A 24,162-nucleotide genomic window follows, 5' to 3' on the forward strand; every position below is an offset into this window, starting at 1 on the left:
GAAGGGAAAGTTCCCCACCCCTGGACTAGAGGGATGATCTGTAGTCATCACGGAGTAGTCCACAGTCACCGTATTGGAGAACTTGAATGATGTCTATGCTCCGCTAAGGCTTTTTATTTCCTCCCCATTATGTAAATAGTTGGCAGATGGCACTAGTATAGCAGTGGAATTCCAAAGTTTAGCATCCATACACTTCTGCATCCCTGTAGTGGGTATTTGAATGTCTCCCTGTGTGTGTGTGTGTGTGTGCGTGTGCATGCATACTTTTAGCTATTAGCCCTCAGTTTCTGCTGCTAGTTGTACGTTTTCAACTGCGTGTTTCCCAATATGTGAGGGCAATATAACAACATATTAGGTTGTGAATGTTTAGCACATTAAGCAATGGAGTCAATGGGGGAGGGGGCAATATGACATTACTTGATGGAGAATTTGACAATCAACATAACAACACAATGCTCAATATAAATGATAAGAGAAATGGCAAGATAAGGTCAATATGGAATACCGTACTATATAGGGCAATATTTAAGATAATCTTTATTTAAATATAATAATAGCATATATGAGAAGATAATCCAATATGTAGAAGAAATGTCTCATAGAGAAGACTGTAGGATTGGGGAGGGGAGGCAAGAGGGAAAATAGGACAGGAATAGGCACATTTAGGGAAATAGCGTGCAGAGGGGTAACAAGTAGGAAATTGGGGGTAAGAGGCACAAATGAGAAACTGGGAGAAAAGAGCAATGGGAAATCTTACCTGAGGGTTGTTACCTTCTGCCTCAAAAGAGGTTAGGCTTTCTTCCTTGGGAAGTCTTCAGTACACAGCCCTGTGCAAAGGTGAATTCCTTAAGAAGCCCCTTTAGTGACCGAGGCTTTGACTTGCTGTGACACTAGGAGTAACAAGATTATGCCATCACTCTATTTTCTGCAGTAACCATGGGGTAGGATGCTGGGCAGGCACATACAGAGCATATATATATATGGATGTAACCCCTTCTACTCTTCATTCATAATGTGGAAGTCTTGTGTATTTATTCACTCCCTTGGAAAAAAGAAAATGCATACATAGCCAGAGTCATATACTATATACTACATGGTTCTGGAAAGTATGTTAAGAATTGTCACATATGGTCTCTTTATACTTGTTTTTACAGTTTTACAGTATTATGCTATGAAATGTTTTTTATATTTCTAGATTCATTATAAATATTACCTCTCTTATATAGTGGACTCACGTGATTAAGTATACATTTTATTTTACTCACCTTTCTGATATGTGGTATGAAATTGTGCCATCCATCTGTATCCTTTTATTTATCTTATACTTTTAATTTTACTTTTTTAATTTTACTGTATTTTACCTTTATATATTTTTACAGAGAGTCCTGATAAAATTCAAGCATAGATAACAAACCAAACGCTGTGTTTTTGTTTGAAACCCAGCCTTAATGCATACCTTCCAACATTAGACTAAAGTGGGGACGACCACAAGGGAGCATGGCAGTGACATGGTGAGGGGTGTTCCCACCCCAAAAGAGGGCACATCAGCATGGCGTGTATTTACTTGATGCTGCCTACGCACTGATCTACAGATCTTATTGGGAACATTTCTTTGGTGACCCCAGATGAGGTAGAGAGAACAAATCCAGCCCAGCAAGACAGGATAAAAAACAGAGAAAGGTTGCGCCAAAGTTAAAAAAATAATCAGTAAAAACTATACAATGATAAAAATAATAATAATAGTAGATAAGTTCCAATGAGTGTCAGAAGGTCAAATGGTTCAAGTCTCTAATTCCGCTGTGGGGGTGACTTCTCTTGTTGTAGTGGTTCACACCGTCTCGTGATATGGAAGACACAAGAAGAGAGGACCAATCGTGCGGAGTGTATAACAGTAAATGTAGTAGTATTAAATCATATGTATTTCACTCACATTTAGATGAGCTATAGCCAGCTCTGGGTTTGTAGGCATATAGCGGAATAATCCCCGCTTACAGGATGTGTTGGTGCTTGTCCTCCAGGGGTTGGGTCCAACTTTCAGAAGAAGAAGATAAAAACAGCAGATAGTGCTCTCTGATGGTATTTTTGAGGTGATGAATAAAATAAGATAAAATATACTCACAAAAGAAGTGCAGGTCACACTGCACTTTTGAGGTAGCGTTAGTGTCAGCAAGACAGGAACCTAAAATCAGAACTTTCCCACCAAATTTGTTAAAATACACATACCATTAAAATTATAGACTGATCATTTCTTTGTCAGTGGGCAAATCAGCAGGGGACAAAATACTTTTTTCCATCACTGTATGTGTTTGTTCTTGATTTTTTATAACTTACAGAATTGTGTGGGAGGGGGGCTAAAGATTTCCATTTTGCAGCAAAGCTAATTTTTGCAATTAATAAAATAAGCAGCATTATATACTTAAGAACACCTTTAGAATGCTGTGGGAACATGTCCAGTAGAGAGCAATTCTGGAGTAAATGGTCAGAGCATTTTTGGTGCGCTTTCGATTAAGTGATAGATATTTTGCCAAAAGGTCATCAGATATTGGTTGTCAGATATGGACAAACATATGTGCAAGAGACAACCCTCTTGGTCATTGCATCTCCAACATGTGGATGGGTAATTAGTGATGATTTTTGAGAGGTGCTTGGGCACTAGAGAACTAGATAACAGCCCATTAGAAGTGTTGTGCCTCACAATGGTCACGGCACCTAGAAGAACCCTGCATCTGAGAAATTGTAGTGAGCCATCGTTCATTAGTTAAACTCATGTCTAATTCCTGCTCCTATTTAATCATGTATTTCTCAGATGCTATCAGCTTTGCCAATGAAAGATATGTAACTAATAAGGCTTAACCCACTATAATTTTACCCAAACACAATTTCACAAATAGAGGTAAGTGGTGCACATCACTTAGAGTTGAGTTATACCCTACTTTTGTATAATGTTACCAATGTGAAGGTATGTGAATAGTTCACAGGGACTTAAGGAAAGCTTTTGTTGTAAGGATGGAGATGCTGTTAGTACACATAGAAATAGAGGAAATGACAGATTTCACCCAAGTATTCATAGATAAATTAGTGATGAGTATCTTTAGTGTTTGTATACAGGAATGGTTAGCAGGTTTTCTGCCCCAGATGGGACCCATTGATGTCACATCTTTACAGCTAGCTTAGTCATTATGCATTTAACCCCTTAAGACCGCAGGACGTACCATGCCGTCCTTATTTGGGCGGCTCTAAACGCCGCAGGACGGCATGGTACGTCCTGGGCGGTCTTACCCCCCACGTGGCCGGCGGCACATGGCCGCTGCAGATCGCGGTCGGGGGGCATGCCTGGCCCCCCAGGCTGCCCCCCTGTGCCTGGGGACCGCGGTCTGCAGCTTCCGATCGCAGTGACAGGCTGTCACTGCGATCGGTATTTACCATGTGTCAGACGATTTTAAAATCGGCTGACACATGGAGCCGGCCGCATTTTCACTTTGCAGATCGCGGTCGGGGGACATGACTGGCCCCCCAGGCAGTCCCCCTGCGGTCAGTGACCGCGATCTGCAGAGTATGATCGCAGGGAGAGGCTGTCTCTGCGATCTGAATGCAGAGACAGCCTCTCCCTGCGATCTGATCGCAGTGACAGCCTGTCACTGCGATCAGAGTTACTATGTGTCAGCCTATTGGCTGACCCATAGTGACTGCAGGCAGGATCCCCCTGCAGATCACGGTGGGGGGCATGCCTGGCCACCCAGGCACTCCCCCTGTGGCCAATTACCGCGATCTGCAGGAGGTGATCACAGTGACAGCCAGTCACTGTGATCACTGATCCTGTGTGTAAGCCAGTGATGTAAAATCACTGGCTGACACTGTCTCTGCCCCTCTCCTCCCCTCTTAACCCCTTAAAGTAAAAAATAAATAAAAATGAAAGTTAAAAATAAAATATACTTAGATCATTTATATATATATTATATATATATGATCTAAGTATATATATATATATATATATATATATATATACATATATATATATATACGCACACATTTACACATACACTAAGTGTATTTTAATATTTATATATATAATTATATATATATATATTAATATCAAAATACACGTAGAAGGATATTGATTAAATATATACAGAATTATAATTATATATATATATATATATATATATATATATATTATAATAAAAAAATATGTAAATACGTAAATAAAAATAAAAAAATAATAATTAAAAATATATATATGTGTGTAATTTCGTTCTAACTGTATTTTGATATTAATATATATATATATATATATATATAAAAAAAATGTTCAAAGTTCTACCACCCACGTAGTTTATCTGATATCTTGTCCATGTGGACTATACTACGTAGGGAAAACTGATCTCACCGTACGGGATAGAATGCGAGGACACCGGTCAGGTATTATGACTGCATTCAGGGACAACAAGACGGACAAACCAGTGGCCAAGCACTTCTTAGAGATGAACCATCGGCTACCCACTCTCAAATTCATGGCCATTGATCATATCCCCCCCCTATCTAGGGGGGGTGATCGTTCTAGGATCCTGCTCCAACGGGAGACGTACTGGATCAAAACACTTGACACTCTACACCCCAAAGGCCTTAATGAATATGTTTCCTTTAACGCTTTTTTGGATACCCGCTGAGTATGTCTCATGGACACGACTCCTCTGAATATTCTTGAGTCTTTGTATTATGTTTTCTGTATATAGATTTAGAATATTTTTTTTGAAGCGATCTACTATAACTCTCCGCTCTCTTATATCAATTTTGATGTCCATCAATGTTTTAGCACTATAATTGGACAAAATCTGTTGATGTTTGTACTCTGCTCTATTCGCTCAGTTGCCTAAGGCTTTATAGCCGAGTTTGTTTCGTTAGCACGATTGTATACCATGCATACAAATACTGGGTATTACTCTACAGACCAGATTTTGTCATCTATACTTAGGTCATTATATATCTCTCTCACCAGAGCCCTTCATACACCTACTCTTCTCACTTTCATAGTAACTAAACGTTATGTCCGCCTCCCCATACTCTTCTTCTTTTTACACATATATCTTGGTATACACCTTGTCCTCTCAGCGGCTCTCCATTAGATCATCTCACCCTTTTTCACCCTGTTTGCTATTTATTTACTGCTTGTCACGTTTTTTTAGACTTCGGTGTCACTTTTCTGCTCTTGGTCACGTCGCCGGTCCACATACACTCCATACGTTCTAGTTCTTATTCATTTGCCTATTTATTATTTTTCTGTTACATTACATACATCGGTATTCTCTGGCTATACACATGTCTGATTTTTTTCTACTCCATCCACTGTTTCCTATGTTTACACTTTATCTGTCCCGTTTGCAATCACGCTCTGCATCCTTCTCTGGTATAAGATTAGCTCATGCATACACATTATATATCCATCTAGAACTACCCAGTATTAGTATTAGTAGCTCAATTTTCGATCCACATTTCTTTTTTGCCATTTCACATATTTGCTTATTTGGGTATTCACGGATTGGTAACCTAGGTTACCTAGATACACTTACACGATCACTTCCGGTCGCACTCCTGTGACGTCATCAGTTACGGACAGGATCACTCCGGTTTTACTTATTACCACACACTGGCGTTCACACATGGCATGGGGATACACAGCTTTTTCAGGTTAGTGATCATGTCTTTTATTAGTTTGCCTATATATTGTCACTGCCTTCACTTGTTTTTGTATCTTGATAAAGACCGTAAGGTCGAAACGTCGATTGATTTATTCACCGAATAAACACCTTTGAATAAGACCTCTGGAGTGCTCTTCCTATATCCTGTATATATATATATATATATATATATAGATATCAAAATACACGTAGAACGAAATAATATATATATGTATATACCTAAGTATCACTATATGTATACCTATATATAAATAAAAATAATAGTAAAAAAATTATATACAAATATATACATATATATATATATACACACACACACGTGTATATATAATAATTTTACATATATATTTATGTAATAATTTTACATAATTAGGTCCTTTTATTAATTACAATTTGCAGGACCTGCCTAACAACCCAGGCCGAAAGTATAGGGAATTTAATTTGCTAGCACTATATTTAACCCTATAACTTTCCAAGACACTATAAAACCTGTACATGGGGGGTACTGTTTTACTCGGGAGACATCGCTGAATACAAATATTTGTGTTTCAAAACCGTAAAATTTATTACAACAATGATATCGTCAGGGAAAGTGAAATGTATTGCATTTTTCGCACACAAACGGCACTTACACTGACGATATTTTTGCTGTCATACTTTTTACTGTTTTGAAACACAAATATTTGTGTTCAGCAAAGTCTCCTGAGTATAACAGTACCCCTCATGTACAGGTTTTATGGTGTTTTCAAAAGTTACAGAGTCAAATATAAGGCTTGCGTTTCAGTTTTTTCACAATGAAATTCGCCAGATTGGTTACGTTGGCTTTGAGACCGTATAGTAGCCCAGAAATAAGACCTCCATAATGGCATACCATTTGCAAAAGTAGACAACCCAAGGTATTGCAAATGGGGTATGTTCAGTCTTTTTTAGTAGCCACTTAGTCACAAACACTGGCCAAATTTGGCTTTCAAATTAGTTTTTTGCATTTTTAACGTTAACTTTGGCTAGTGTTTGTGACCAAGTGGCTACTAAAAAAGACTGGACATACCCCATTTGCAATACCTTGGGTTGTCTACTTTTGCAAATGGTTTGCCATCATGGGGGTAATTTTCATTCCTGGGCTACCATACAGTCTCGAAGGCAACGTAACCAAACTGGCAAATTTCAATGTGAAAAAAAAGAAAAGTGTAACATGCCATATTGGACCCTGTAACTTCCCAAAACACCATAAAATCTGCACATAGGGGGTACTGTTTTACACGTGAGACATCGCTGAACACAAATATGTGTATTTTATTGCAGTAAAAGCAAACAGTATTATGACATTCACAGTTAGAATGTCACATAGAACTAAGAAAATTTTAAAAAATCGTATTTTCTCTCATTTTTTTATATTGTATTCATATTACGTTATGTTCCATACCTAAATATTTGATGTTAAATGAAAGCCCTGTTTCCCCTGAATAAAATGATATATAATAAGTGTGGGTGCATTTAATATGAAAGAGGTAAATTATTGTTGAACAGACATATAGTCAAAATCTGTGGTTTGTTTACATTTTTTTTGGTTCACAACTTGTACATTTGGCTGCGGTCTTAAGGGGTTAAAAATCATAGGCGGGCTAGCACACAAAGGAACTGTGTTGTTGAAAAGGGAGACATGTAGGCATCCACCATAGAGTAGTCCACCTTGGGCACAATAAAGCTAAAAAAAATTGTTTCAACATTTCTCCCAGAATTCCCACTTCATTATGCAAATGAGTACATGCAAAGGTAATACTTGAGATATACAGATGAAGTACACATATATAATATTATTCATGTTTATATTATTACAAACTACTGAGCTAGTCTTTCATATAGATTTTTTTATAACGCCAAATATCCCCTTCTGTAAATGTTCAGATAGGGCTCACTAGACAGAAATATCTGCCTGCTACTGAACAGCTTATGCCTGGTAAAACCACTCATCCACATGACACTAGTTAGCTGCGGCATGTGCCATGTTATCGCTACGAGATGGAATATTCTGATGTGATCCCCCAGGAGGCCTTGAGAAGGAAGCCTGAGACAAGCGTGCGTGTCAGCAAGGTTATCCTATCACTGAAACTTTGAAAGTATTATTTCTAAAGAAGAAAGCAAATATTATTTTTTTTTGCAATATATTTTTGTGAGCTTCTCTGGTATTTCAGCAAAGAGTAATTTTACCTCCAAAAACTAACCAAAGAAACATAGAATGTGACGGCAGATAATAACTATTCATCCCATCTAGTCTGACCAATTTTCTAAATATTCTCATTAGTCCCTGGCCTTATGCCTATCCCACGCATTCTTAAACTCCTTCATTGTGTTAACCTCTACCTCTTCAGCTGGAAGGCTATTCCATGCATGCACTACCCTCTCAGTAAAGTAATACATCCTGATATTTTTAAACCTTGCACTTCTAATTCAAGACTATGTTCTCTTGTTGTGGTAGTTTTTATTCCTTTAAATATTGTCTCCTCCTTTACTGTGTTGATTCCCTTTATGTATTTAAATGTTTCTATCATATCCCCCTGTCTCGTCTTTCCTCCAAGCTATACATCCTTTGACCTTTCCTGGTAAGTTTTATCCTGTAATCCATGAACCAGATGTTGCAGGCGCCCTGTTCTTGACAGTTGGGAATCCTTCATGACTGCTATGGACTTGCAATGCAAGACCTCTAGTAAGACCACTGTGCAAAAGCCTGCTCCATGTACCAGAGGATCCCAGATTCCTAGAAACCGAGAGACCTAGTACAAACACTAGACTCCCATGTTGCCTTCTTATAATACGGTTCCTAGGAAAAATCCAGAGGCAACCAATATTCCTATTGACCCTGAAGAACCTTTGGAAATAGGACTCATCCAATTCAAAGTGACGCATGAAGAAAGAGACCATAGGAGGCCTCTGTTTTTACTGTGGAGAAAGGGGACACTTCATCACTTATTGCCCTGTTCGTCCACCTAGGCCTCCAGCTCTCCAACTGGCTACTACCTTTAAGAAGTCATCATGATTTCCCATGCTTGGCTTCTGTGAGAAAACCTCCATCTCCTGCTCCAGAGTCGCCTGCATCTACTCCTGAAGTTACTTTCAGTAATACCATAACTACTTCCTGCACAGGCCCCGTGCACAGATTCACAAGTCATTTGCTATTTGGCTTATCCCTCCTGGAACATCAACCCTGTTGCATATATTTCTATCATCAGCAAAAAGACATACCTTACAGACATACCTTACCATGAAGACCTTCTGCGATATCACTATTAAAAATATTGAAGATAATGGGTCAAAGTACAGATCCCTGTAAACAGACCACAGGTAACAAGACTTGCTTCAAATAAACTCCATTGACTACACCTCTGTTGCCTCTCATTCAGCCACTGTCTAACCCATTTAACAATATTGGAATCCAAACTTAAAGATTGCAGTTTCTTGATAAGCCTTCTAAGTGTGACAGTGTCAAACGCCTTATTGAAATAAGGTAAGCAATGTCTACTGCACCACCCTGATCTATTATTTTACTTACCGAATCATAAAAAGCAATACGATTAATTTGGCATTACCTCCATGAAGTAAACCCATCTTGTCTCTGATCTTGAAATCCATGTGATTTTAGATGTTCAGCAATCTTATCCTGTAACATGGTTTCGATTACATAGAAACATAGAATGTGACGGCAGATAAGAACCATTCGGCCCATCTAGTCTGCCCAATTTTCTAAATACTTTCATTAGTCTCTGGCCTTATCTTATAGTTAGGATAGCCTTATGCCATTTCCACGCATGCTTAAACTCCTTTACTGTGTTAACCTCTACCACTTCAGCTGGAAGGCTATTCCATGCATCCACTACCCTCTCAGTAAAGTAATACTTACTGGTATTATTTTTAAACCTTTGTCCCTCTAATTTAAGACTATGTCCTCTTGTTGTGGTAGTTTTTCTTCTTTTAAATATAGTCTCCTCCTTTACTGTGTTGATTCCCTTTATGTATTTAAATGTTTCTATCATATCCCCCCTGTCTCGTCTTTCCTCCAAGCTATACATGTTAAGATCCTTTAACCTTTCCTGGTAAGTTTTATCCTGCAATCCATGAACCAGTTTAGTAGCCCTTCTCTGAACTCTCTCTAAGGTATCAATATCCTTCTGAAGATACGGTCTCCAGTACTGCGTACAATACTCCAAGTGAGGTCTCACCAGTGTTCTGTACAATGGCATGAGCACTCCCCTCTTTGTACTGGTAATACCTCTCCCTATACAACCAAGCATTCTGCTAGCATTTCCTGCTGCTCTTTTTCATTATCTGCCTACCTTTAAGTCATCATAAATAATCACCCCTAAATCCCTTTCCTCAGATGTTGAGGTTAGGACTCTATCAAATATTCTGTACTCTGCCCTTGGGTTATTACGTCCAAGATGCATTATCTTGCACTTATCCACATTAAATGTCAGTTGCCACAACTCTGACCATTTTTCTAGTTTACCTAAATCATTAGCCATTTGGCTTATCCCTCCTGGAACATCAACCCTGTTACATATCTTACTATCATCAGCAACAATAAACTACCGTATATACTCGAGTATAAGCCGAGTTTTTCAGCTGAAAACCCCCAACTCGGCTTATACTCGAGTCAATTGTCTGTATTAAGGCAATTGACATTGCCATTATACAGACTGGGGGCTGTGGGGGTTGCAGAGCATTTACTTACCTCTCCTGCAGCTCCTGTCAGTTCCCTCCTCCTCCGCGCCGGTCCGGTCAGCACCTCTGTCAGCTCCCAGTGTAAGTCTCGCGAGAGCCGCGGGGTCATAGTGCGGCTCTCGCGAGACTTACACTGTGAGCTGACAGGGGAGCTGATGGGACCAGCGGGGAGGAGGAGGGAGCTGACAGGAGCTGCAGGAGAGGTAAGCGCTCTCTGACAGCCCCCCTCCTACACAGTGCCCATCCACTGGACCACTAGGGAGTGAGAGCCCCCCTCCCTGCCATGTATCAAGCAGGGAGGGGGGATGAAGAAAAATTAAATAATAATAAAATAAAATGAAAAAATTATAATGAAAAAAGTTATTAAAATAATAAAAAAAAAATAATAATAATAAAATTGCCCACCCCCCACCAAGGCTCTGCAACACACACACACTGCACTCATACACACACACACTGCATTCATACACACATGCTGCACTCGTACACACACGCTGCACTCACACACACGCTGCATTCATACACACACGCTGCACTCATACATTCACACGCTGCATTCATACACACACACTGCATTCATACACACACACTGTAAATACATATTCAATTAATATAATTTTTTTAGGAGCTAATTTTATTTAGAAATTTACCAGTTGCTTCTGCAATTCCCACCCTAGTCTTATACTCGAGTCAATAAGTTTTCCCAGTTTTTTGGGGTAAAATTAGGGGCCTCAGCTTATATTCGGGTCAGCTTATACTCGAGTAAATACGGTACTTTCCCCACTACTGAATTAGTTACAGTGTATGGTGAGATATGAGATAGAATGAAAATATAGTTTAAACTATCTTGCAGCATGAATAGCTAAATATAGAGAGGCTATTTCTCATTGTATGCCATGCAAAATGCAAATCACAATTTGTATTAAATTAAATGGCACCTACACTCATGGCGACTGTTACACTGAACAAAACTTCTTTTATCTCTAGCCTTAAAGAGTTAAGTGAGTTTGCAATCAATGGCAACCACATATACCTCTAATGCAGGTAATACATAGTATCATTTAAAGAATGTGTTAAAAATCCTTAGGGGTACTGCTCTTGTGGGATCAGCTCCTCAGTTCCAAGAAAGATAAATCTTATCTTGTGTCTTTTGAAATGAGTAACTTGCAAATTATATTAGTTGTTGGAAGTTTGTTGGGACATCTTTTTGGAGCAGTTTGTCCCCTGAAGGTAATGTTGGTGATTAATAGCTTGTTCTTGACAATGACATTGTTACTTCAAAATAAGGAATGCTCACTTTTCCCAGGTTTCTCTTGCTTGATACATCCTTATTGAAGTTGGGAAAATCTTTCCTCACCACTCAATGGTAAGAATGTAAGCCTCAAGGGATTTAATATTCAGTCTAAGGATTTTGCTGGGTCTTACCCAGTACTTTATATTAATTTATCAGACTGTCAGATGTTTGATTCTTTAACCCTGTGACCATTAATGAGGAGCACACAATACCAGCCAACACTTGCCAACTCCAGTCAGCAAGGTGCATAATGATCTTAAACTTGTGTATGGATTATTGGCAATGGAAATCATTTCTGAGCAATTCCTGCACCTATGTAACTTCCAGAAGCAAAACCTCTCAAAAAGCTGAAACAGGTTTTAATAATGAATTGCAGTACATTTTCACCAAATCCCAATAGAACTGTGAGAGCAAGCAGAGTGTTAAGTGGCCAAAATGTCAGCCACTACATGTGATATTTTGCAAATAAATTGCATTAAAGTATTATACAGTGTTCTTGAATTTTTTTTTTTACCTTTTCACAGTTGTAACGGGTTAAAGAAAACCTTCTATCTTTGCAAAGATAGCAAAAATGCATTTGCCTGCCCAAGCTGTTTTTTGTGTGAGAAAACTGGTTCCAGGGGCAATTTGGACTTCTGTAAAATAAGACCCTTCTTTTAAAGCTTAGTGTTTCCACTCTATTAGCTTCTTTGGGCTATAGCTTCTTTTTGCTCTTAAATGTTTCTATTTTAGTATAATAGCACCTAAAGGAAACCAATAGTCCCAAAATAACAATCGTTATTTCAGGACAATAGATTCCCTTCTGCTCACATCCCTTTGCTAGTAAAAATGAAAGTTTTAAAGAGATCTCTCACCTCATTTCCAGCACTGGGACTCCTTTAGAGATGTGCAGCACTTCTCCAATCAAATGTTGCTATTAGAAGAATTTCATTCCCAGACCAAGATTTACTTGGTCACTGTCTGGGAACTGTCTGGGCACTGTCACTTTCTGGGAATTTTGAAGACTTTGCAGTGACATCGCCGCTGGGGGACCAGTGGTCGGTGGGGCAGGTAAAGGTGGTTTTTACTTACCTGAACATGTTCTTCATGGGTGCGGTCATCTTCTTATGGTGGGTCCTTCTCAGCTGCTAGTGTTTCAGCGCCAGGAGCCAATGTGCGAGAGTACAGCTTTGAAGTCCATGGTGCATGGAGGATCTCCAGAGACAGAGCCAAATCCCTGCAGCCATTCCCTTTGGTAATGGCCATAGGGGGGATTGACACTTCTAGAAGGCTGTAGCTCTGCCCAGTGTCTAGAAGTCTCAGGCAGAGTGTCCCTACTTTGTCTCTGGATATCTCTTGACTGGGTTGAAACTCCAACACAGACAAATTCATATTTCAGAAAGATTATGTCTTATTTCTGTTTTGTACTCATTTTTCAGGGTGGGGTGACAGTTCCAATTTAACACTGCTATATATATACATTGATATTTCTACACAATTGCAGTGTTTTTCATTGCAGGGTTCAAATTAACCCCTTAAGGACACATGACATGTGTGACATGTCATGATTCCCTTTTATTCCAGAAGTTTGGTCCTTAAGGGGTTAAGGGAACACTGCACCCAGACCACTTTCATCGGGTGATGACAAGGGCAGCTCTTAAAAGGCAGAACTGATTTACTGTACAGACAGCCTCCTATGACTGTGCTGCACAGAGCCACATAAACTATTCTATTGCCAGTGTTTGTCTACGTTCTTTATAAGGCTTTGTGCTTGATTTTCTGCACTAGTCAGCAGTGTATGTGCCTTACATAACTAGATTCACTATTTTGAAGGGATGTCTATATATGTTTAACAATTTCCTGTTATAATTTCGTTATCTGCATCATAGTGACATGAAAAAAAAAGTGTTTTGTATATGTCTTCCAAAATAAGAATATTTAGTAAGAATATGTTTTAATCCGTCTCTGTCTTGTAATGTGACTCATGTACCAGGACAATATTATTTTGGCATTTCGTGTTCAGTGTGAAGATAAATCTTACAATGTCTTAATATATTGCCAACCGAACATGTAGTCAGTTAGGTCAAGGATAAGAAATTTGTACTGCCCCAAATACTTTTGGAGATCCATAGTCCATTGCAGCATTTGCCCTTGAACACTGTATTCTACATAATTGCCCATATTTCATAATTGCTGACAATTCGCAAATGTCTGTATCAAACAATAGATGGCATGAATACTAAATGCATGTTCTTTCAGCAAGGTCAGATTGCTGAACTCTGCTAGGTACACCAGATCATTGTATTTTATATCATTTCAAATAACCCACACTTTCTGAATGCACAATTAAGGTTCATTTTGAACATTGCTCTTTCAAACAAATACATGTAATTTCCTTTATGAGATGGATTAAGACAGAGATTTTAAAGAGATTGATCATACAGAACATTGTTTAAATCAAACACCAGGGGGTATTTTTGCATCTCAATACAAAGGAAACCTATTCACTTTAATGGAAAAAGAAAGATAACTTGGACTATATGTTTGATCTTTTTATAACATGTTTTTCTATTTGTGTAAAGTAAAATCTATTGTAGAATACATAATTATAGACAGTTCCATGTAGAACAAAACAAAAGCTTATGCACTAAAATCAAAAAATCAATTGAGAAATAATGTTTTCATTATAATTAATATTATTAATTATCATTCAATGTGTGTGGCTAAGGAGATCGGTATCTATGATTTACTATATGTATATGTGTATTTAATTAGGTGTATGTAAGTGGCTAATTATGTATATGTTTTGTTCAGTGACTGATTAGAAGTATGTTTAGTGATCGATGTATGCTGCTTTTTATGTATGTATGTATGCATACCTCCCCCAATTGGGACAATGGGGAACGGTGAATAAGTCTATAGGGAGCTTGACAGTAATGCAACTTGGATGGTACTGTCCAGAAAGTTCCAGGGTCATCTAATGAAGGGGCATGTCAACCTGGCATATATTAGGCCACCCTGTGCCGTGACCCATCTGAATTACTCTCTGTAATCCTATTGATTCAGCACAGTGTGAGCACATTGAATCATGCTCTTGCACTGTGCTGATTGGGTATGGCCCCTTGTTGTCCTCAAATATGGTACAACTGGGAACAAAATCAGGATGGTGTAACAGGACCACAAAATCGAGACAGTTCCACCTAAATTTGGACTTTAAGGAATCCCTGTGTATGCACCTGTGGCTAATTGGATGTTTGGGCATTGCTTCAAGAGGTGGATTTGGTTGGTAGATCTGGGCGCCATTTTGCCCTTAAATCCCAGCACATAAATGCCTTTGCCAGTCCTGTCTTTGACTAAATTTGACAGCTGATTTTACAGCATAATAATAATAGGACCAGAGGACTACTAGTAACAACTGGATTGACTGTGAGTGGTAGACTTATTGTGGAAATTTGAAACAAGCAACTGGACATCCTGTGGTCCTATAATAATTACCGTAGGTTGGTGAGCTTGGAGATCCCTAGCCCACTACTGATATCTTACCCTCTACCCCACAGGGAATGGGTTAATGAAAGGGTTACTCAAACCCTTTTTAAATTACTTTTGAATTCAATGCAGAATTACCTTTTGGGCATTGCTCATCTGATCTTACACCATGCACAGAAATTACATTAGGTAGCCCAGAACAAAGTTTAACCAGTATGTGGCATACAATTCTAAATATCTCTGAATGTGTAGTGTTGCAAGTCAAGCTGCACATACAGACTCCTACTACCATGATCATTTCTAAAGGCAGTTACCCTTTAAGCTGTAGGGGTGCTTATCCAGCCCCCAACGTGGTTTTACCATATTGGGTACAAGAGATGGAGGAAGAGACTACCACAAGATATAAACCTCTGTTACATCTCATGAACAGACCAACTAGGTTTTGGATTGGTAATTAACTCTGTATATTTGCATCTACTTCTAGCTATGAAATAAAGACATTTTCATAGTCTTCTAAAAAGAAGGGACTACATTAAAACAGTTGTAATTTCTAAGTTGTTAATGGTTTATTGCAGTAATACCCTTAAATGAAAGCTATCCATACTTTATTCTCTTATTTGCTGTTTAATTTCAAATCCAATGCACTGGAGTATAGAACCACACCAACAAAATGTTCCTCCAAATAGAATTTGTTGGCGAGCTGGCCCCAATATGTTATTTATGTAAAGTAAAAAAATAAATCTGTTTACAATTCTGAAAATACAACAAAGTGTCAGTTCAGTCTTTACAACAAAAGAATTAGTTAAAAACAAAAACAGCAGGTCCCTGCGACAAGTTTTAATTTAGCTCATCAGAAGGTATTCTGTCGTTATAAATTAAACTATTGAAAATGCTTAAACATGTATAGACTGTACTGTATTCTACAAACTAAAAATATATATTTTAGATGTTTAAAAAACTAAACTCTGCATTTTATCTATGAGTAAATAGTCAGAGAATAACAGTGTATAAATGTATAATTATTATAAATTCATGGTAGTAAGTAACTAATGAATAATCCCATAACATACATTTTCATAAACTATAGAACACACAGAAAATCTACATTCAATGTATAGTAGATATAAAAGAAATATATTTATAATCTTAAAAAAAATTGAATACTACACAAAAGAGTAGTGACAATACTCACAGACTCAAAAATGCACTCATAAAAGTACAAATATTTAATTATGTACAGTTTAAATCAAAATCATTCAACCCCCATTGAAAATCAGGTTTATTGTCAAAATGTACAGACTTTCAGGTGTTTGCAATGAATACAGCCTATTTTGATGCTGATTAAATGCCAAACTAAATATTTACATAAATCCTAACCAGGTTAACCCAGAATGGGCTATTATTGAGCCCAGTGTTTATTATTGTTTTTTAAAATTTTGACGTAGGAAAACACCTACTCATTTAATGACAATAATTTAGACATTTCTGCTTCAATACTAAGCTCTCCTTTCAGCTATTTTTTCCATCATATTGCTAAATTCACATTACTTGAATTATAACATCTATTAAGTAGCTTCTGGTTCTGTTAAGTCCAAGAGATGGATCTAACGTCCCCTTGGGGAGAAATTAGCTATTAAAAAAAATAGATTATTACATCATAGTAGGTTCTATTAAAACAATTAGTGTAATATTTATTTGAAACGTTACAGACATAATAAGCCCATAAATTTAAAATAAAACAGGAAATGTATTTATGTTACAGATACCTAAACAAATAAAATCAAAAAAGCAAATGTATGCAATTATTATTTTTTCATATATATGTTCATCTTTTATAGAAATATTGTAGGGATACAATTTTTTAGAAATGATCCTGTATCCTGTTTTGTATTTAATTTAGCAGTATTGTAAAAAAAAGGTCTAACATTTTACAAAGTCAAAATAAACTATTTTTCCAACCTATAGTTGGTGTGACAAAATCAAACAAATAAAACCCACTGTTGATTGGATATTTTGTGAAGAACCTTATAACAGTTTTAGGAATCCAACTTTCAAAACACTTCACTGTGTTCCAAATAAGGTATATATATGGGTATAAGAACACCAACCCTCTATACTACACATTCTCCTTCGTACTACTTCCCCCAGGTGTTAAAATGTAGCCATGCAATTTGACCTTTAAAAGTTGGAGTAAAATATCGAATCGGGGAGGGTGTTGTGTTTCATTCCCTCTGCATAAATGCATGCATAGAAAATTGAGCACTGGAAGAGGAAGTTGTTTCTTTACATTTTGGAGATCGGTGCTTGAGTAAAGGAGAAAAGAGGATGAGGCTAGTGGAAGGATATTTAATACCTATTACCTTCAGGTTTACACAGTTTTACAGCATTTACAGCATTTCATGGCATCCTAAATGACCCCCAATCTCCAAAATTATATTGAGGAATTTCACAATTTGCACACTCACTGGGCATTTGAACCATTCTGTTAACAGTGATTCGGCAGTATCAGTGGGATTCACAGTTTAAAATATATATATATATATATATATATATATATATATATATATATATATTAACAGGTTCATCACCAGTTAAGCTGCATTGGAAAGCGAAGGTTATCCAATGTGTACATGTTGTCCAGTAAGCATTTTAGATTTGTTAGTGTTTTAATTAAGCATTTAATTAGTATCTTACCTGTACAAAGGGGTGCTAAAGGGGTGGTCTCCATCACAGTATTGTAGATGTGTTTCTGGATAGGAGAGTAGTTTGTGTTTATGTCAACTATGTCTTTTACACAATGACTTCAAAAGATGCATAAGATGAAAGATTTTTAATGATCTCATGAAAATGACTGACTGGCTAAAATTTTTTACCTATTATGATATTTCCAAATGGTTTGAAGTGAGTCTTCTTAAAATTATTATTCATTCCAAATATTCTGAAATCCTAACAAAATCATAAAAATTAGTGAAAGTAATTAAGGGTTTTAAACTTACCAGCAAATTAAAAAAGCTAGAATCATGTAGCAGCGTGCAGTGTCGCATCACAACTCCCTTTGCTGTGAATAGCCCTGAAATTGACCCTCTTTTCTGTTACGGTATTACTTTTCCATTTTGTAACCTGACTAGAAGGCTGTGGGCTGTCATAAAAAGTAAACAAAAAACATAATGCTAATTAAAGTAAACTAAGATAAATAATCATATTCAAAACAACACACACACTCTAATAGTCTGTATAAAAAATATATAAAAAAATAATATATAAAAACAAACTTAACTTAATGACAGCTCCCCAACGGCAACTTTCCACATAGGTGCCTAATAGAACAAATGGATACAAAGATGGGGAAGACGCTGTCTATACCTATAAAAGATTAACCAAACATAGTGAAGACCGTTACAAGTTTGTTATAAAAGACACGCTATTAGGTACACTCACAAAAAAAAAAAAACTTTATGAGTGTACCTGATAGCGTGCCTTTTATAACAAACTTGTAACGGTCTTCACTATGTTTGGTTAATCTTTTTTAGGTATAGACAGCGTCTTCCCCTATCTTTGTATCCAAATAATCATATTCATAAACAGTGTTTAAGTTCACAGCTGCTTGAAGCCAGCCCATGCTCACTCTTTATACTAATAGACATTCATAGAAAATATTTGCCTTAAGATTTATGTTTATTATTTTTCTCCATGCTTTTTCACCTAGCTTTGTTTAGGTTGATAGCAGAGTCAGTGCAATGTGACCTTTAGTGGATAGATTCCGTTGTAATAACATCCATTTTTAATGAGTGTCAAGAAAATAGAAATGCCAAAAAGAATTCTGAGTAGAGAAAATAGTTTTGTTTTAAGGAAAATATTTAACCCTTGTTTTATATAGAAATTAAAATGCAAGACTTGTAAAGAAAATAGACAAATAAATCATAGATTTGAAATATGCTGCTATAACATCCAAGGTTTTCACTGTTATAATAAACATCTATGAAACGTTCTGTACTCTGAACAACCACAAGGACATTTTATAACTTGTTTTTTGTTTTTTTCTTTTTCTTCTTCAAGGTCATGGCTTATATGGAACATTCGAAATGTTATCTTCTTGGAGGAAAACCAGAGAAGATCAACATGTGAAAGAGAGAATAGCTGTTGTGTACGCAGACACTATGATTTCCTATTCTCTGACCACAGCCATGTATTTAGTCACCTTTGGGATTGGCGCCAGTCCCTTCACAAACATTGAAGCAGCAAGAATATTTTGCCGCAATTCATGCATAGCAATCTTTTTCAACTACCTCTATGTACTATCATTCTATGGCTCTAGCCTTGTGTTTACTGGGTACATCGAGAACAACTACCAGCACAGTATCTTCTGCAGAAAGGTGCCAAAGCCTGAAATACTACAAGTCAAGTCTTTGTGGTATAGATTTCTTATGACTGCAAAGTTTAGTGAAGACACAGCAGACTCAGACGAAACAAACTCTTATGAAAGTCATTTATTAGTTTGTTTTCTCAAGCGTTATTACTGTGATTGGATTACGAACACATATGTAAAGCCTTTTGTAGTTCTATTTTACCTTGTTTATATTTCCTTTGCCTTAATGGGCTACCTGCAGGTCAATGAAGGGTCTGATCTGAGTAACATTGTAGCAACTGAGACACGAACCATAACATACACAACTGTACAGCAAAAGTATTTCAGTAACTACAGCCCGGTTATTGGATTCTACATCTATGAATCAATAGAATACTGGAATACAAGTGTCCAGGAGGATGTACTGCAGTACACTAAAGGCTTTGTGAGGATATCCTGGTTTGAAAGTTACTTAAACTATCTTAGAAAACTTAACATGTCCACTGGATTGCCAAAAAAGAACTTCACAGACATACTGAGATATTCCTTTCTGAAAAACCCACAGTATGCCCATTTTTCTGAAGATATCATCATACCCAAAAAATACAACAATGAAGTAGACGTTGTAGCATCCAGGATGTTTCTGGTGGCTAAAACCATGGAAACAAACAGGGAAGAACTTTATGATCTCCTTGAGACATTAAGGAAACTTTCACTAACCTCCAAAGTAAAATTCATTGTCTTCAACCCATCTTTTGTCTACATGGATAGATATGCTACTTCAGTAGGAGCTCCTTTGCAGAACTCATGCATAAGTGCTTTGTTTCTATTGTTTTTCTCTTCATTCCTTGTTGCAAGTTCTATCATTAACATCTGGATAACCTTAACTGTCGCCTCAGTTGAATTTGGAGTCATTGGGTTCATGACATTGTGGAAAGTTGAGTTGGACTGTATTTCTGTACTTTGTCTAATTTATGGAATTAACTACACAATAGATAACTGTGCACCATTAATATCAACATTTATACTTGGAAAAGAATTTACAAGGACCAAGTGGGTTAAAACTTCACTGGAAATACACGGGGTGGCTATTTTACAGAGCTACCTCTGTTATACTGTTGGTCTGATCCCTCTCGCAGCTGTGCCTTCCAATTTGACCCGTACACTGTTCAGGTGCTTGTTTTTAATAGCATTTGTAACATTCTTTCACTGCTTTGCTATTTTGCCTGTCATACTGACATTTGTTCCACCATCAAAGAAAAAGAGGAAAGAGAAAAAAAATCCAGAAAACCGAGAGGAGATTGAGTGTGTTGAAATGGTGGACTTGGACAGCACCCGAGTAGTTGACCAAATTACAACTGTATGATTATAATTTCTTTTTTTTCATTTTACATGTTATGTTTCACCTTAGGTCTTACTAAGAAAGTGTTTTGATGGAACCTCTGATCTGTATGGGTAAGGAATCTAAAAAACAAAAATTATATCCAATACAACCCATTAGATGGATGTTCCAAAAACTTACATTTAGCCTCAATAGAAAGAGAGACAGATGTAACACTGAATTACACTCAGTTGCAAATGTAGTGCTAGTATAATGTTAGTCGCCAAAATCAACTTTTTAAATGGGAAGTACACCACACATTCACTGCCATAAATAGTACAGGAATTGATATCACTTTGAACATATTCATATGAACAACTTTTGATAACTGAATATTTTCCCCAGTTATTCATTTATTTTCTGTCTATAAATAAAGTTTTGAAGAGAGGAAATTTTGAGTGTCTCACGATACCATTTATTCTTTTACAAGCATATAATGCTGCCTGTGCATTAATTATCACGCTATTTTTTTGTGTGAAAAATTTAAACATTAAAAGGTCAACTGTCAAATGAGAATTCACTGTAATTGCGCATGCAAGATTAAGGTTTCTCCAATTTTCCCCTTGAATTTGTAACTTTTTTAAACCACACTATTCAGGACTGAAAATGGAAATGTAGAAACAACGAACCAAAGCAATGAAAAATAAATCGAATTTGATACTAATATAATCTTGATATCATACAGTATGAAAATATGTGTATCCCCCCTTTACTTTCTACTCTGCAGTACATTTACTCTGTACAAGCCTATATGTTTCTTTTTTTTCTCTATAAATTTAAGTAATATATCTCTTCTCACTCCAATTTATATTATCCTTACACTTTTTTTACTCTTTGTTAGCAAGCACTACAACCAAAGATTGGAATATTCACATACATTTCATTACATGACCCATTTGGAGTGCAAAATTAAAGACTACAAAGTTTCTTAAAACTTAAAGATTGTTCTTGAGGAATATCAATTTAGGACATACACGAAAAAGAGCACATCTGTATTTCACACCTATTCTCAAGCTTAGAACATACATTTTGAACATAAAAATGGTAGTAATACATGAGCAAGTATTTAAACCTGACTGATGGACATTCATAAAACTATTTTCTTTTTATCTCTAGAAAGTGTAGACAATTTTATGTCATGTTAGTCAGGTTATTAGGTTTACTTAATCAAACATAATAACAAGAAATTGAAGAATCTTTACCACCATTGTTTACCTTATATACCACAAATTCCATTTGCTAATATATCCAAAGTAGGGTAAAATGTCTACGAAACTAATAGCAGTTTAATATAGAACTGTGAAGAAATTTCATGAGAATTCAAAAAATGAGACCTGGGGCATCTATAATCTTTGGAATTGAGAATAAAAAAAGGCTTATGTAAATAATTTAGTCTAGATTACATATCTGACCATTACCAAATCAGATAGTCCTTTGTCGATGGAATAAGACTGTCACAAATTCTACTGGAGTTGCAGAGTTTATGTATCCTGTTATTATAAGACCAGACTGAGGATTAGAAAATTATAAATCAATAGTGACTAACCATTGATGTTTGTATATGATGTTCAACTGAGCTAGCTGGAAAATTTGGACACAGCTTTAGATAGAATGTTGATGTAGATAAAGTGCAATGGATGCAGTTGTGACCATTCTCTGAATTCCAAGGAGTTCAGCAATCCCACATAACCATTGCCCCTTGTAATCTAGAGTTATGTAGCAGGGATACCTCTCTAACCATGCTCCCTCACCATCAATATTCTAGTCATGAATAAAGGTATCACATACGGCTTTTTATTTAGTTCCTGCATTTGTTACTTTATTCACTATTCTTCAGATCATCAAATAAAGCAGAAGGACAGGTATTACTTGGCAAAAATCATGGTATCTCAGATTTCTATGCAAAGATGCAGATCTGCTGGGTAATGTATGTATAAGGATACCAGAGAATGTGTTAAGAATGGGTCCCCACACAGTGAGTTCCACTATTAATTAAAGATTTTCTAAAATTAAAGGGAATGTGCAAATGTAAATTTACAAAATTAATAATAAACAAAAACAAAGAATATGAGAAACTCAGTAGCTTGCCCTATGTTATAGGTTTTTGCTCACTTGTGCCATTACAGAGAGTACATATACCAAAGCATGTCAGAATGATCCTACCTATAAGTAGGGATCGACCGATATAGATTTTTTAGAGCCGATACCCATACCGTTAATCTGTGAACTTTCAGGCCGATAACTTGCCGATATTCTGTACATTTACCATTTTGAAAAAAATAAACTAATCCTAAAGGTAAATGCACAAAATATACATGCCACATGTAGTGTGTTTGTGTAGTGTGTATAGTGAATGCCGTGAGTGTTTGTGTAGTGTGTATATATAGTGAATGCAGTGTGTGTTTGTGCAGTGTGTGTATACTGAAAGCAGTGTGTGTGTGTGTGTGTGTAATGCAGTGTGTGTGTAGTGTGTGTGTGTTTGCAATGCAGTGTGTGTGGTGTGTGTGTGTTTGTGTAGTGTGTGTTTGTAATGCAGTGTGTGTGTTTATGTAGTGATAATTTGTGTAAAATGGGGCTGGGGGGGCGTTTTTTATGTTAATTTTTTTTTTTTTAAATATTATTATTTTTTTTAATTTTTTTTATCCCCCCCTCCCTGGTGGTCCCCCTCCCTGGTGGTCCAGTGGCATGCAAAGTACTGCGGGGGGCGGCAGCAAGCGCTGACTTACCTTGCCAGCAGCTCCTCCAGCTCCCCAGTGTAAATCTTCGGCCCCTTAGTGCCGCGCGGAGCGTTGCCATGGTAACCCGTGGCAACGCTCTACGGCCGCGGGTCTCGCAAAATTTTTACATGGAGCTGCTGGCAAGGTAAGTCAGCGCTTGCTGCCGGCCCCCCCATGCTCCCTCACCATCAATATTCTAGTCATGAATAAAGGTATCACAAACGGCTTTTTATTTAGTTCCTGCATTTGTTACTTTATTCACTATTCTTCAGATCATCAAATAAAGCAGAAGGACAGGTATTACTTGGCAAAAATCATGGTATCTCAGATTTCTATGCAAAGATGCAGATCTGCTGGGTAATGTATGTATAAGGATACCAGATAATGTGTTAAGAATGGGTCCCCACACAGTGAGTTCCACTATTAATTAAAGATTTTCTAAAATTAAAGGGAATGTGCAAATGTAAATTTACAAAATTAATAATAAACAAAAACAAAGAATATGAAAAACTCAGTAGCTTGCCCCAACGTCGAGTTATGAGTATGATTGC

The 24,162-nt window shown here is 36.9% G+C and overlaps 1 protein-coding gene across 1 annotated transcript in view; it reads left to right on the forward strand.

Moving 5' to 3' along the window:
* Positions 1-21,286, forward strand: part of PTCHD1 (patched domain containing 1) — a 277,207-nt gene extending 255,921 nt beyond the window's left edge. The window contains exon 3 of the mRNA XM_063450284.1: positions 19,225-21,286. Coding sequence (XP_063306354.1) covers positions 19,225-20,879 — 1,655 coding nt within the window. The 3' untranslated portion in view covers positions 20,880-21,286. The remainder of the gene's footprint in view (positions 1-19,224) is intronic.
* The last annotated feature ends 2,876 nt before the right edge of the window (positions 21,287-24,162 follow it).

Source organism: Pelobates fuscus, chromosome 1 (assembly GCF_036172605.1).
Source record: "Pelobates fuscus isolate aPelFus1 chromosome 1, aPelFus1.pri, whole genome shotgun sequence".
In the NCBI taxonomy this organism is placed as follows: Eukaryota; Metazoa; Chordata; class Amphibia; order Anura; family Pelobatidae; genus Pelobates; species Pelobates fuscus.